This window comes from Periplaneta americana, chromosome 1 (genome assembly GCF_040183065.1).
Source record: "Periplaneta americana isolate PAMFEO1 chromosome 1, P.americana_PAMFEO1_priV1, whole genome shotgun sequence".
In the NCBI taxonomy this organism is placed as follows: Eukaryota; Metazoa; Arthropoda; class Insecta; order Blattodea; family Blattidae; genus Periplaneta; species Periplaneta americana.
The window spans coordinates 159,913,128-159,927,641 of record NC_091117.1 but is presented as its reverse complement, the minus strand read 5'-3'; the positions used below and the strand labels follow the sequence as shown (position 1 = coordinate 159,927,641).

Below are 14,514 nucleotides of genomic sequence, written 5' to 3'. Positions count from 1 at the left end.
TTCAGTTGGTGTGTCGCTCTGTTGTACGTCGTTGTTGGGAGTATACTGTGGCGAAAAGGGGCCATTTTGAATATGTACGGGCTTAAGGAATACAAAACCCCAAAAATCGTATTTCTGTCTCATCTCGTTACTGAGAAATAGTGTTTCAAAATATGTATAGATCAATTTGAGACACTGTGTGTGTGCGTGAATGCGTGTGTGTATTGTAGCCCTACATATTTATTGTATTTTATATTTTTGTATTGTATGCATGTATTGCATTGTATGAATATATTGTTGTATAAGCATATACTGCATTGTATTGCATGTATTGTATTGTTACTGTATATTATACGTATGTTGAATTCGTGAGTATGTATGTATGTAATGTATTGTCATTTGTATAGAATGTCTATGTATGCAAACACGATATGTACGTTATAAAAGAGAAAAATTGAATCTTAAATAATTTAGTACTGATAAAATTATCAAACTCCATTATCTTCTCGTTTATTTTTTTCATTAGAAGGTCGAACTGATGATTGTGATACCTATTTCTAAGGTCACGACGCGATTCTTTTCCAATCCTAATTACCCCTTCGTCATAACTTCCGATCTATCATCTATCTTTTCCCCGAGATAGGCCTGCGCTGGTCCGACAGAGCAGTGCACTCCGGCAAAACTGAGGCCGGTGGGTACGATGGTAAGCCACTGTCATGTGGAAAAGTCAGTAAAAAAAAAAAAAAAAAAAAAAGAGAGAGAGAGAGAGAGAGACTACATTTACATATGTTCTATAAAATCAGCTTATTTGTGTGAAATATTTTGTGATGGGAGATGAGAGGTGATGATCTATAGAGAGAAGCAACATAACAATAAGATTTTGCAGAAACATATCATATTCATACTTACTTACTGGCTTTTAAGGAACCCGGAGGTTCATTGCCGCCCTCACATAAGCCTGCCATCGGTTCCTATCTTGAGCAAGATCAATCCAGTCTCTATCATCATATTCCACCTCCCTCAAATCCATTTTCATATTATCTTCCCATCTACGTCTCGGCCTCCCCAAAGGTCTTTTTCCCTCCGGCCTCCCAACTAACATTCTATATGCATTTCTGGATTCGCCCATACGTGCTACATGCCCTGCCCATCTAAAAGGTCTGGATTTAATGTTCCTAATTATGTCAGGTGAAGAATAAAATGCGTGCAGTTCTGTGTTGTGTAACTTTCTCCATTCTCCTGTACCCTCATCCCTCTTAGCCCCAAATATTTTCGTAAGCACCTTATTCTCAAACACCCTTAATCTATGTTCCTCTCTCAGAGTGAGAGTCCAAGTTTCACAACCATAAAGAACAACCGGTAATATAATGTTTTATAAATTTTAACTTTCAGATTTTTTGACAACAGACTGGATAATAAAAGTTTCTCAACTGAATAATAACAGGCATTTTCCATATTTATTCTGCGTTTAATTTCCTCCCGAGTGTCATTTATATTTGTTAGTATTGCTCCCAGGTATTTGAATTTTTCCATCTATTCAAAGGATAAATTTCCAATTTTTATATTTCCATTTCGTACAATATTCTGGTCACGGGACATAATCATATACTTTGTCTTTTCGGGATTTACTTCCAAACCTATTTCTTTACTTGCTTCAAGTAAAATTCCCGTATTTTCCCTAATCGTTTGTTGATTTTCTCCTAATATATTCACGTCATCCGCATAGACAAGCAGCTGATGTAACCCGTTCAATTCCAAACCCTCTCTGTTATCCTGGACTTTCCTAATGGCATACTCTAGAGCAAAGTTAAAAAGTAAAGGTGATAGTGCATCTCCTTGCTTTAGCCCAGAGTGAATTGGAAACGTATCTGATTAAATTGATCTATACATATATTAATATGTATTAAAAAGTTGTTGTGAACGAAATTTAAACTCATATTATTTTGCTGGCAGTCGAAGATGCACTGAGGTTACTTCGTTCTCTCATATAGGACTCACATGAAACTCCATTCTTCACCTTAACTTTAATAACGCATTTATATCTCGGAACAGTGTACGATGGATCGTGGCTAGATTAACAGAACACTTATGCCGGTAATGCGGGGAGCAGATTGGCATCCAGAAGGAAGAAAATGTCGGTGTTATTAGCTCACAGGGAGTCAGCAGGGAAGGGGCTCGGCCACGTGTGCAAGGTTTATTTGTTCCGCATAGTTATTACAGGAATTAATATGACATCCCCGAGGACAGCGGCTCTGAGGGGCGAGCAGGGCTGTGGGGCGTGGTGCTAGGCCCGTATGGTCCATAGGGATGACGGCGGTGTTAAAGCAGGGATTTAAGAAGATCACGTCATCCCTACTTACTTAATTACCATCTGTGAAATAAGCATCGTAACTCCATCTACTCTCAAATTTCTGCTATGCGATTTCAAACATTAGTTCTAGCCGATCATTTGTCAAAAAGCTGCTGTTATCGTTTTTTCATAGTGGGGATTCGTGTTTAATTCCCAGAGCATTCAAGTGTATTGGGCACTCTTTCACCTGTTATAATGTTATGAGTTCTCTATCGACATTATAAACTTTATCATTATCGCCATAATATTATAACCTACATCAGCGTTTCTCAAACTTTTTTGAAGTAGGAACCACTTTTTAAATGAGAACAATTCCGCGAACCACCTTATTCTTGTTCCCTTCGAAAGCAAATTTATCATTTTTGTAGTATATTTTAATATCATACTTATATTATAAAATAGAATTAATTAATTAAAATTAATAAAATTAAATTAATTTTATATTAATATTAAGTAATTAAGATAATGCTAATAGAAGAAAATTCATTTTTATTTTTTTAATATTTGGATAGCATTTAACTTATTAACTAAAAAAAAATAAATGTTGGTACTCACATTAAGGAGATGAATGAGCCTGCCGATTCTTGCACAGTTGTTCTATATTTGGATGTATGCTGCTAAGCTTAAGTCGGAGATTGTCACATACATCGAGTCGATTTCGGTAGCCTACTTTGTTTTTATTAGAGTTAGTGATGAAAACCGTTTCTCACACAAATAGTAGAAGCAAACTGACTTATAATCTCTAAAGCACCATTGTACAGTTAACTGTATTCTCTTTTCATTTGTGATGTGATCCAGAAATTAACCATACCTTCCGCTTGGAATTTAATTTTAAGTCCGGTCTTATTCGAGAGTTCAATTAACTGTTCTCTTTCACTCAATGAAATCTTGTTAGTTTCAATATCGCAATGAAAGTGATCACGAAACCATGAAAATTCTTCATATTTACTTAGGAAATAAGTTTATAATTGTGAGCTCAGAGTTGTATTATTGGTGTACAATGTACAGTACGTGACCATTTCAATGTGCAGACTGGGTTTCGTCAAAACTATAAAGAAAGTCATAAATACATGAAAAGGTTCGATCCTCTGTTACGAATTTGGTAGTCCCTGGCTGGATTTCAAGGGTGGCGCCAGATGTGCAGGGAAAAGATGGCGAGAAACACCACGTTCATAGTGCTTTAAATCCCTCTTTTGTTGTAGAGAATAGAGTGAGAATCAGTAGACGGATAGGGTAATAAATTTCATAAAGTATCAGTATTGAGAGAAAAAGTGAAAGACGATTGCCATGTGTCATTTCCAAACTCTGAGATTTTCAGCAATAAAGTGATACGCAATTCGTTAGAATTTTTTTTTCTTTTGCCTTTTTTTTGAAGGACCACAAGGACAGACCTTGAGGACCACAGATGGTCCGTGGACCATAGTTTGAGAAACGCTGACCTACATGATTATCGTTATAAACATCACAAGTGGTTTATAGCCATTACAACTTTAATGATAATTACACAATGGTCATCATATCACCGTAATCGTAATTAGCAGCATTACCACAATCAATCTGGTCTTCGTCACTATCACCATTATCACCGTCATTCTCGGAATAATCTCAAACTATATTTTTATTCTTATCGTTCTCATCACAATAATAAGTTTATTATCATTAGTCTGGTCATCATAGTCACTAGTATCAAGATCACTAATATAATATTTATTCTGATCGTGATCATTAATAATTTCCTTGTTCTGATCATCTCCAATATAATTAGTAAAATTATTCTGATTATTAATATTCCCCTTCACAGTCATCATTATTACTATAATAATTATTCTCATCTATTCCATTACAATCATTATCATTGTCATTATACTTCTTTGCAATCATTATTATTGCTGTTGCTCTTGCACAGTAATCATTAGGCTATTGCCACAGTCTAGTATATACAGTCACGAAGCTCAATACGTAGTAAATATGCATCCATAGATAGTTGCTAACCACTAGGATCGCTAATATCGCCTCATTATAGACAATGCGAAATAGTACATGCACAGTCTACTGTTTCTAGGACCCTCACAACTCACGCTTCGTGACTGTATATACTAGACTGTGCTATTACTATAATTTTGTTGGTCTCATCTACTCCACCGCAGTCGCTATCAATACTATCATTTTCTCATCTACTTCTTTATAGTCATCATTATAACCATCATTGTTCTCATCTCGTGCATCAAAAGCATTATCATTGTTGCCATTATTCTCATCTACTGCTTTACAATAATCATTATGACCGTAATTATTCTCATCTACTCGTCAGAATAGTTACCATTAAACAAAACTGTTTAAGGGGACACTAGTCTAAAATTACTAACTTCCATGTTTTTGAAGCTAAATTCACAAAACTTTTATTACTGGTGTATCTGGTTAATAATAACACAAGTACAGTATTTCATCCCTTCTATGATAAGTGGTTTGAATTTTATTAATATCTTAATAAAATACTGTATCGCTTTATATGAAAAGTCCTTTGCGCCTTAATTTACATTACTTTTAATTGTTATTCACTTATATGATTCTTTATATACATTGGAACAGATATTACTATTGAGTTTTTCTGTACAGTGAATCGGTAAATTACTAGGAATTTTTTATGATCATTATCATTTTTATTTTTATTATTTCATAATAAAAAGTTCTAATATTTTACTGATTAATTTTCCAGCAAAACCTCATAGTAAGTTCAGTTTTGATCCCATGTAGCTTATATTCATTCATTCATAGTGTTCTGCCATAGCCCTCTCTAGTCATGGCCCGGCCCACACTACGTGGCAACGTCGGACAGCACGTTAGTTGCTGTCCTATGCTGTTGCGTAACTGTTAAATGCGAGAAAAGCAGTAGGATACATCGTTTTTCTATTTCAAAGGAAAAGTAATGACTTCCTAAGTCTTCGGTAAATTCACTAAACATTATAGATCACCCTATTAGTGTCAGTTCTGACGTACAATGTTTTGCAATCCACATACATGTATTTGTTGTAAAATATCTTAACATATTGTATTTATGCTGAACTTGGCCCCTGTAAGTTGTTTAACCAAAACAAGTCTTATCACTTATCACCTTTTCAAAATTACCAAAATGCAGCACTAATTAAAAAAGTTATCAATATAATACTTTTCGCGAGATCATCTCTTTTATTTGCAGCAACCCCAAACAATCGTCCATTTTCGTAGTCTACAGTTCCTTATACTTGAATTTAATCTACTTGAATCTTCACAATTTTTTCACTCTCTGAATACTGCCTAACATGCTACAAGAACTATCTAGTCTCAGATATTGAAGAAGGGGATACTTTAAACAACGAGGGAAGTTTTCTTAGATAGGCTATCGAGAGTGAGGTAATGACAAGATGTTGTTCAATATAATCATATCCTAACACTTGGCATTCTGGATATAAATTAAAAATGAGTTTATAAATTATTGAGGATACATCGTACTGTCGCCCTGGGTGACGTAGTCGGTATAGTACCAGTCTTCTGTGCTCCAGGTTGCGGGTTCGATCCCGGCCTAGGTCGATGGCATATAAGCGTGCTTAAATGCGACAGGCTTATGTTATTAGATTTACTGGCATGTAAAAGAACTCCTGCGGGACAAAATTGCGGCATATCGGCGAATTCATTCTCTGAGCAAAGAATTTCTACAGCTATTAGCAAGTTAGAGGCTGTCCATATTAAAACTTCATTCGGTAGACGTCCACCATTCATGTGCATTTGCACACTAAAATCCCTGTTTATTCTAATGCTAACAGCTATTTTAGGAGCATTAGTTACGTTTAGTTCATACACTATTCAACAAGATTCGTTTTTAAATGGTGACTCGTCTTTTTTAGACAGTTTCTTTGATATATTTTCCAAACAATTAGGAAAATGCTACACACTGTTTTCTTCGTCTGCCTCTTTCTTTTCGGTTTTTAAGGTGATTGTCAATTTCTTCTCTCCTCTGTTGCGGATTTGTTCATTTAGTTTCAGTCACACTGCTTAGATATGAAGGAAAATTTGGAAACGCATTCGAAATTGCACCTTCACACAAAACTGGGTGACCGCGTTTACGAAACCTCGTCTTTTCGTCCTTGCCGGTGTATTTCTTAAAGCTCAAGTCAGTTTTTATGAAAATATTCCTTTCATGCCACAGATGTGTTGATTGGTGACCAGTCTCCCCGTGAAACCCAACGAATCCATTTAGTGCGTAGTTCGGGATCTTTAGGAAACCGAAAACAACTTATAATATTATCCTTCTGCTTTTATTGTCTTATTGTAGTTACCTAAGCAGCCCCTCATTACACATACATCTATCTGACATGGTTATGAAAAACTTATGTTATCACAGACGACATAACAATGGAAATATAGGCGCAAATGCACAAGCGAGGAGAGCGTCTTACACTGAAACACATGGCACATTGCTGAGCTGATAGGACGGGCTGCGACGTTGCCACAATTACCAGGGCAGGGCCGTGACTAGAGAGGGCTATGGTTCTGCCCAAGGGCAGGTCTTTCACTGCAAACCAGCATTCTCTAGTCTTTCCTATTTTCTGCCTTCCTCTTTGCCTCTCCATATGTTCCATTATATCTTAATGTCGTCTATCATCTGATATCTTCTTCTGCCACGAACTCTTCTCCCGTTCACCATTCCTTCCAGTGCATCCTTCAGTAGGCAGTTTCTTCTCAACCAGTGACCCAGCCAATTCCTATTCCTCTTTCTGATCAGTTAGAGCATCATTCTTTCTTCATTCACTCTTTCCAACACATCTTCGTTTCTTACTCTGTTCATTTCACACGTTCCATCCTTCTCCATATCCACATTCCAAATGCTTCTATTCGATTCTCTTCACGTCGTCGTATTGTCCATGTTTCTGCCCCATACAATCCTACACTCCACACAAAGCACTTCACTAGTCTCTTCGTTAGCGAAGTGTTTTGTGTGGAGTGTAGCAGTGTGTAAGGAGCCATATAAGCGAATATCAAGTAAGAATAATGTAAATTGTTGCGGAAGTAACTTTTTATATAAAGGGATTCAATATTTTAATAATAGTACATTATGCAACGAGCCTATAATGGTAGTAATTAAGACGCGAGTATGTTTATGAAACGAGCGCAAGCGAGTTTCATAATTTTCATACGAGCGTCTTAATTACCATTATAGGCAAGTTTCATACGACTTTTTATGCTCGACCATATTTCTAACTTGAAATTATTCATAAGTATTCATGTTCTTCTTATCTGACTGGGAGCGGAACTGACCTTATGCAATATCTCGTAAATTGTGAGATGTGCGCAGACGTGAAAGTATTGATTTTTCCGAGAAGCAAATGTCATTGACCTTGATATAATCTAGAGAGTAAAATAAACATTAATCTTGATATAACTTTGAAATTCATTTAGACATTGAAAAACGGGATGACAAATTGAATTTATTTGAATATTATTTACAATTAACGCTAATTATTATAGTAACAGAACATAACCTTCTGCGACAGTATTGGATTTCCAGCCTCCGTGACGTTTCGCTAGTTGTCTTTCGATTGCATATCCAAGAATAATCGATACTTGCGCTTTCATATTGCTGTTTTCTGATTGGTGGAACACCTGAACTTTAATGAATAGGTGTACTTTAATGAGGTCCATTAAAGGGCTGCTACCAGGTGTATAATTACTACATTTCGGCATGGTCGAGCATAAAATATATTAATAAATTGCAAACCACTTATAGGCGGATGGAATTGTATGCATTTGTCATTATTAACCAGATATACCAGTGATCAAAATTGGTGAATCTAGCTTTATAAGTGTGGTAGTCATTGACTTCACTATAGAGAGCCCTTAAAAATATGGAACTTCGAAATTTCAGTATAGTGCCTCTTAAACTTACTAATTTTTCCCCAAGGTTTCCAGTGTTGGTAATTTTGTATGTAACATTTTCTTCCCAATTACAGCTTATATTCATTATCATACGATGTAACGATGACAATATAGCCTAATATTGTTAGAATGAGATCACAGATACCAAAGTTTTGGAATAAAACTTACCCCACGACTTCTGTGTTGGGGAAAATTAACGTAGAATATGTCCCAGATTGAAAACAGAATTCTTTGCTAATTGAAGTTTCTTAATTAGTGTTCCTTTTCAAAGGAAATGCTATTCAGTGGCATGATATGGTGATAATGAAGAACCAGCGGATTGACGACAAGGGAAGTCGAATTACCCGAAGAAAAATTCGTCAATGACCAGTATGTCCACCATAAATCTCAAAGGATCCGCTCGGAATAGAGCTCGTGTACCTTTAGTGAGAAGTCGTCACCTGACTAAAGTACGGTGTGAGTTATTGATTGTCGGTTCATCCATTGTGACGTATTAAACACAATATGCAATGCTAGTATGTGGAAACTTTCAAGAACGGAGCGGTAGACATACAGAAATAAAAATTTATGAAGTCCCGTAACAATAACGTGACCAATCCTCATTAATCCATCTTTGTTTCCTTGTCAACGGCTTTTCCTTGATGGATTAGGACTAGCCTACTTTCATCACAACAAATGGAAAACAAAAGGGCATTCCGTCATGAAACGTTACGTTCTTTGTGACTCTTTATTGCTTTGTGGTAATATAAAAATCTATTTCCGCTGCATTTCAGCGTCAGAGGTTGCGGAACATTAACGTAATCACCAATTTACCTAATACATTTATAATTACCTTTCCTGCCAAGGAAACACCTTTGAAGGCTAACGTATTGAGAGAGAATACAACGACAATGACTGACACAAGTCTGAAGTATTTCTCATACCACTACAAGAAAAGGAAGAGTATGAATGGAGGCTCTTTACAATTACAAGTTTTATAATCAGAAATTAATTTTCAAAATTAATTTTCTATAAGTTCTAAGATCTATTGACGTATAGTACAGCTCATGCATTTTGTCAAGACACTCGCGATGTTCAGTAAATGTAACAACGTTTCTGTAGAGGGGGTAGGAGTAGAAGGGAAGGTCGGGCGTGTGTCTACCGAGTTCAAGGCAAAGGCTAACCCAATCTCCTATAATTCGTAAGTAGACTCATCCGATCTCGTGCGCAGCTCTTGACAAAATGGATGAGCTGTAGCTGTTCGCGATTTGCTGTTGACGTGTTTCAAAACCAAAGAGTTCTCCATACCACACACTCTTGGTTAACCATGTTCATTGCAAATTTTAGGATTTGGGTTTCCTTGTAAAGCGTTTGTTTATATTTATTGTTTACTTATGTTACATTTGTAGTTCAGATTGTCGTAGACCGATTGTTTCCGTCCTTTCCGTGGAAGAGTGATAGGACCTTCGATAACCCTGATGATTCAACGGGATCGAGAGTTTGGTTTTGATTGATTTTGTTGGTTTTTTATTTATGCCTTTAATTTTTTTATTCCCCTCCCAGCTATATATTTATTGGCTTAAAGACCTGAGGGGCACTAGACGACTTTCTCTGCAGCTCGGAAGAGTTACCTTCGGCATGCGAGAGTGAGGGATCAGATCTCTGATAAAAAGGTACAGGTGCCACCGAGAAAAGTTACCCCTATTTCCATCTCGATTGTGCCACAAGTTTTTTTTTTCATCTCATTCACTTAGTATTAAATTAAAAATGTTATGTATGGGTTTTATATATAATGAAAAATTGTAAATTTAAATTTATATATTCTTATTTCGTAGTAGACATAAGACAAATTGTATTTATAGGCCACTTCTTAATTTTCAATTCAGGAATCCGCCCCTGAGCACGAGTAGGCCTACGACTCTTTCAAGGATGAGCTAAAGTTTTTTCTGTTTATGTTATATTTTATGTTACAACTATTATTAGCTAAATAAATAAATGAATGAATAAATGAATGAATGAATAAATAAATAAATAAATAGATAGATAAATAGATACATAAATAATAAATACATCGTGCATCGTCGTCGGATGTTCATAAAGAATTAGCTATCTCCATCCGACAGCACCGAACTTCGTACGCCATACGGACGGTAAACTTCGGAAAAGATCTCATCCAATGATATTATTCACAGTATCAACCTCGTCAACGCTTGGGATCGAATGTGTATTCACAAAACGGCATTCCCGCGCCCCAGAAACGAGCTATTGGAAAGGGTTATACTGAGTATAATGTATACATACAGTAGTTTGCACTTTCTATAACTTACAGAAATGATTCAGGAGGAATAGTAAATAGGCTGTTTTAGTCAGTGATAGTATGGAATAATCTGAGTTAAAGAAAAAGTTCAATGTAAACGAATGTCCAACCATCACTGGTTGTGAAGATAAAATTTTACGCATAACAAGTGTTAAAAGTGGTAAGAAGGAAAAAGTCATTACTTAATTGCTACAATTATTGCTTATTTATATGGTAAATCCATGAATACATTTCAACATTTCGAAGCATTTTCTCTCTGTTGACAAGAAGAAATGTTGCTCTTCTGAGGTTGCCTTGTTCTTTTATGAGGGCAGCACTATTCATAATGCAAGCCACAATTGGTCCGTTGGTTTACTTTGTTTTCGTTCACTTACCCTTTCATCCACCCACACAGACAAAAAATTGACAGGAGTAAAGTCTGGGGAGCTTGGTGGCTAATGCACGTGATCCCAGCGACTGATACATAATTCGGGGAATATCATATTTAGATGATAATGATATTGTGTAACCCGACGACTAAAATGTACAATTGCTCCGTCATGCTGGAAGAACATACCCATTATTGTAGCTAAGAGAACCTTTTGCAATTGGTCTGAAGTGACAACACTATTTTCTAAGCATAATGATCCCTTCTCAAAGTTCAATTTCTTCAGGTAGACCAATATACTGTAGTTTTGTTAATTTGGCCACAGAAGACGGTGATATTATGTTAGTCATACAAAGAATGCAATTCATGACCGTAAAAAATGCTACTTGAAAGCAACATCATATATGTAGCCAAAATTTGATTTGTTATATTGAATTATTTCAACGTTACAATTGAGGGCTTTGCCGGAAGAAAGGCGGATAGATCTATACGCCCTTCTTCGGGAAAACGGTTTAAAATGTAATGAATAATTATAGTGGCGAAATTTTGTTTTAATTGTACTGTACATACCTGCAGGACAGGGCTGCGTGCGTGTGTAACATTTTATTCAGGTGCGTTTTAAAATCTTAGATTGCATGTATCTCAATTCGTCATATTGACGTATACGCCCTTTTTCCGGAAAAACCCCTCAATTGCTTGTCTGTTAAAATATGTATATGATAACGTTATACAATTTGTGTTCTTTTGTTTTGTGTGTTTTTGGAAAATATAATTTCAATTAATGCTCCGCCATAAATTAATGTTGTAACTAAACCCTTGTGCATCCCTTGTGTTTATGTTATGGCTCGTCCTCCCCTCACACGTTACCAGCACTTGTTTCCGTTTTCACTGTGCCTAAACGAGACGCTCTACTGTAACATAATTTTACTAGAAGTCTGATGATTTATTAGAGAATGCAAAGGGCAGCTTGATATAATTAAAACAGCAAGAAACGATTCTGCCTACCACAGCAGCGACACTACCGACTGATAATGTAACCCGATCTCGTCAGAACTCTTACTCCTGTCCCCTCTTCTGTTACGTCACTGTAGCTGTCTACATAAGCAGAAGATTTATTTTCGTAATAATAAGACCATATTCCCGGAAACTAGAGCACATCACTGTGAAAAAACTTTTAAATGCGGTGCTCTTGTTACAACAAACCTACTGTAGTAAACTTGTGAATGTGTGCTAACTAGCAGTTTTTCTAGCTATATACTTAATTTTTTCTACAATAATAGGTTTTGTAGCTATATTATATAATACTGTAGTAATTTTTCAGATGCTGCGCAGGTAACAGTGGCCTAGTTACAACAAACCTACTGTAGAAGTTTTGTTTTACAGGTCAGTTCCTGCTGTCGCAGAAGCGGTACGCGGAGGCTGCCGTCAAACTGGAGCACGCTGTGGCATTATCCGCGACGCCCGAGTTTGAGGACGTGGTGAGCACCGCTACGAGCTTGCGCCTGGCGGGAGACTTCAAAGGCGCCGAGAACTACTACAAGCTCGCTATTTCTTTGCGTCCTCAGGTTAGCAGAGTATTGAGGCGATTTCCTCGTACAAGTCTGTATCTGACAATTTGACTGAATGTCATGATACTAATAGTATTAAGACTGTCCTGTGGTAAAAATTTCCTGCGTGTGGTTCTTCTCGGAAGTTTTTAATAATACTTGTATCAAGTCTTCTGCTGTGACTTGAGTATTAGCACAATCTAGTATATACAGTCACGATGCTCAATACGTAGTAAATATGCATCCACAGATAGTTGCTAACCACTAGGATCGCTAATATCGCCTCATTACAGACAATGCGAAATAGTACCAGCACAGTCTATTGTTCCTAGCATCCTCACAACTCAAGCTTCGTGACTGTACGTATGTACTAGACTGTGGTATTAGCGTGTCTCTTTACAAACCAATACGACTCGGATTAGATTTCCGACAAAGAAGCAAACATTTATCTTCCTGCCATAGAGTGTGGTTGTGTTGTCTTGTGATAATCTTGATTTCCGAAAGACAACTTTTCACCACCTCAACCACATAAAGATTTCTCGATGTGGACTTAAATGCTGTCGACCTGGGTGGCGCTGATCTTCTGTGCCTGAGGTTGTGGGTTCGATCTCGGTCTAGGTCGATGGCATTTAAGTGTGCTTAAATGCGACAGGTTCATGTCAGTAGATTTACTGGCATGTAAAAGAACTCCTGCGGGACAAAATTCCGGCACACCGGCGACGTTGATATAACCTCGGCAGTTGCGAGTGTCGTTAAATAAAACATAACATTTAACTTATTTGCTACTATTATCTAAAAATCTCGACGAACACTTTAAGGAGTAGCTTGTGCCTTTTAATAATAATAATAATAATAATAATAATAATAATAATAATAATAATAATAATAATAATAATAATAATATTCATTGTTTCTTGTTCCCGTTAACACTTGTTTAAAACTTGAAACTTTATTAGTTGAGCCGTTAGAAGTGTTATAATTTAAACAGGTTATGTACCTTAGACAGACGGGTCTCCGTTTCGACGCCGCACCGGCGTCATCTTCAGTGTTCCAGCTGATCTTGATTTCCGGCGTTTGCGTTTGTCAGTTGTCTTGCTCTTATGATGGGGGTGGTTGTTTGTGTGTCATGTATTATGTTGTCGAATAATGTTTGAGTATTGAACTGTAAATGTGTATTATGTATATGTTGTGGGTATGTGGAGGCGAAAAAGAAGGCAGGAAATAGGAAAGATTAGAGAATGCTGGGTTTGCAGTGAAAGATCTGCCCTTGGCAGAAAACTTTGAATGAAAGAATGAATGTAACTACTTTGTAAATAGATTGACGAAACTATGTTACTTACGATCAATGAAGTCTGTTCAGTTTCCTCGTTTGCAGTTCGATGACTTCTTTGTACGCCCACTTAACAGATCTACGACTTCCTATACAAAGAACTCTCACCATTTCCATTCACATGCTGCTCAGTTGCCACATTTCTAGCGACCTTCGACTGCTCAATGACTGCTACTTCAGTTCATTCATAGATGTGATAACTCTGCCTACACGTGGGAATAGATCAGTTTTTCTAAACGAGGGTTATGATTGGTTATTAACAGGCGAAGACAAGATTCTGTCGCAATGAATAAATACATTTATTTATGAAACCAAATTGTAGAAGGCAATAGAAGGTCAGTGGCCAAAGTCTTTTCTTTGAAACTCCACTCGAGGAAATTGAAAGAACTATGCAAATAGTATATTATAGATATATTAATTTGCCCTACAGAATTTATCTGTAATATTGACACTTAATATTTTAAGAGAAAAATTCGCTCCGGCGCCGGGGATCGAACCCGGCTCCTTGGTTCTACATACCAAGCGCTATGACCACTGAGCTACGCCGAATTCAATCCACAGCACCGTTCGATCCCCGGCGCCGGAGCGAATTTTTCTCCTAAAATATTAAGTGTATCAATATTACAGATAAATTCTGTAGGACAAATTAATATGTCTATAATATTCTCTCAGTTAGCAGTGCATAATAACTGCGGATTCCCGGCCAACAAGTCACTCAGCTGAGTGTGCTCCTAG

The 14,514-nt window shown here is 36.8% G+C and overlaps 1 protein-coding gene across 1 annotated transcript in view; it reads left to right on the top strand.

The window, feature by feature from the left end:
- Nucleotides 1-14,514, top strand: part of LOC138702932 (protein O-mannosyl-transferase TMTC2-like) — a 151,805-nt gene that overhangs the window by 126,320 nt on the left and 10,971 nt on the right. The window contains exon 11 of the mRNA XM_069830343.1: nucleotides 12,286-12,467. Coding sequence (XP_069686444.1) covers nucleotides 12,286-12,467 — 182 coding nt within the window. The remainder of the gene's footprint in view (nucleotides 1-12,285; nucleotides 12,468-14,514) is intronic.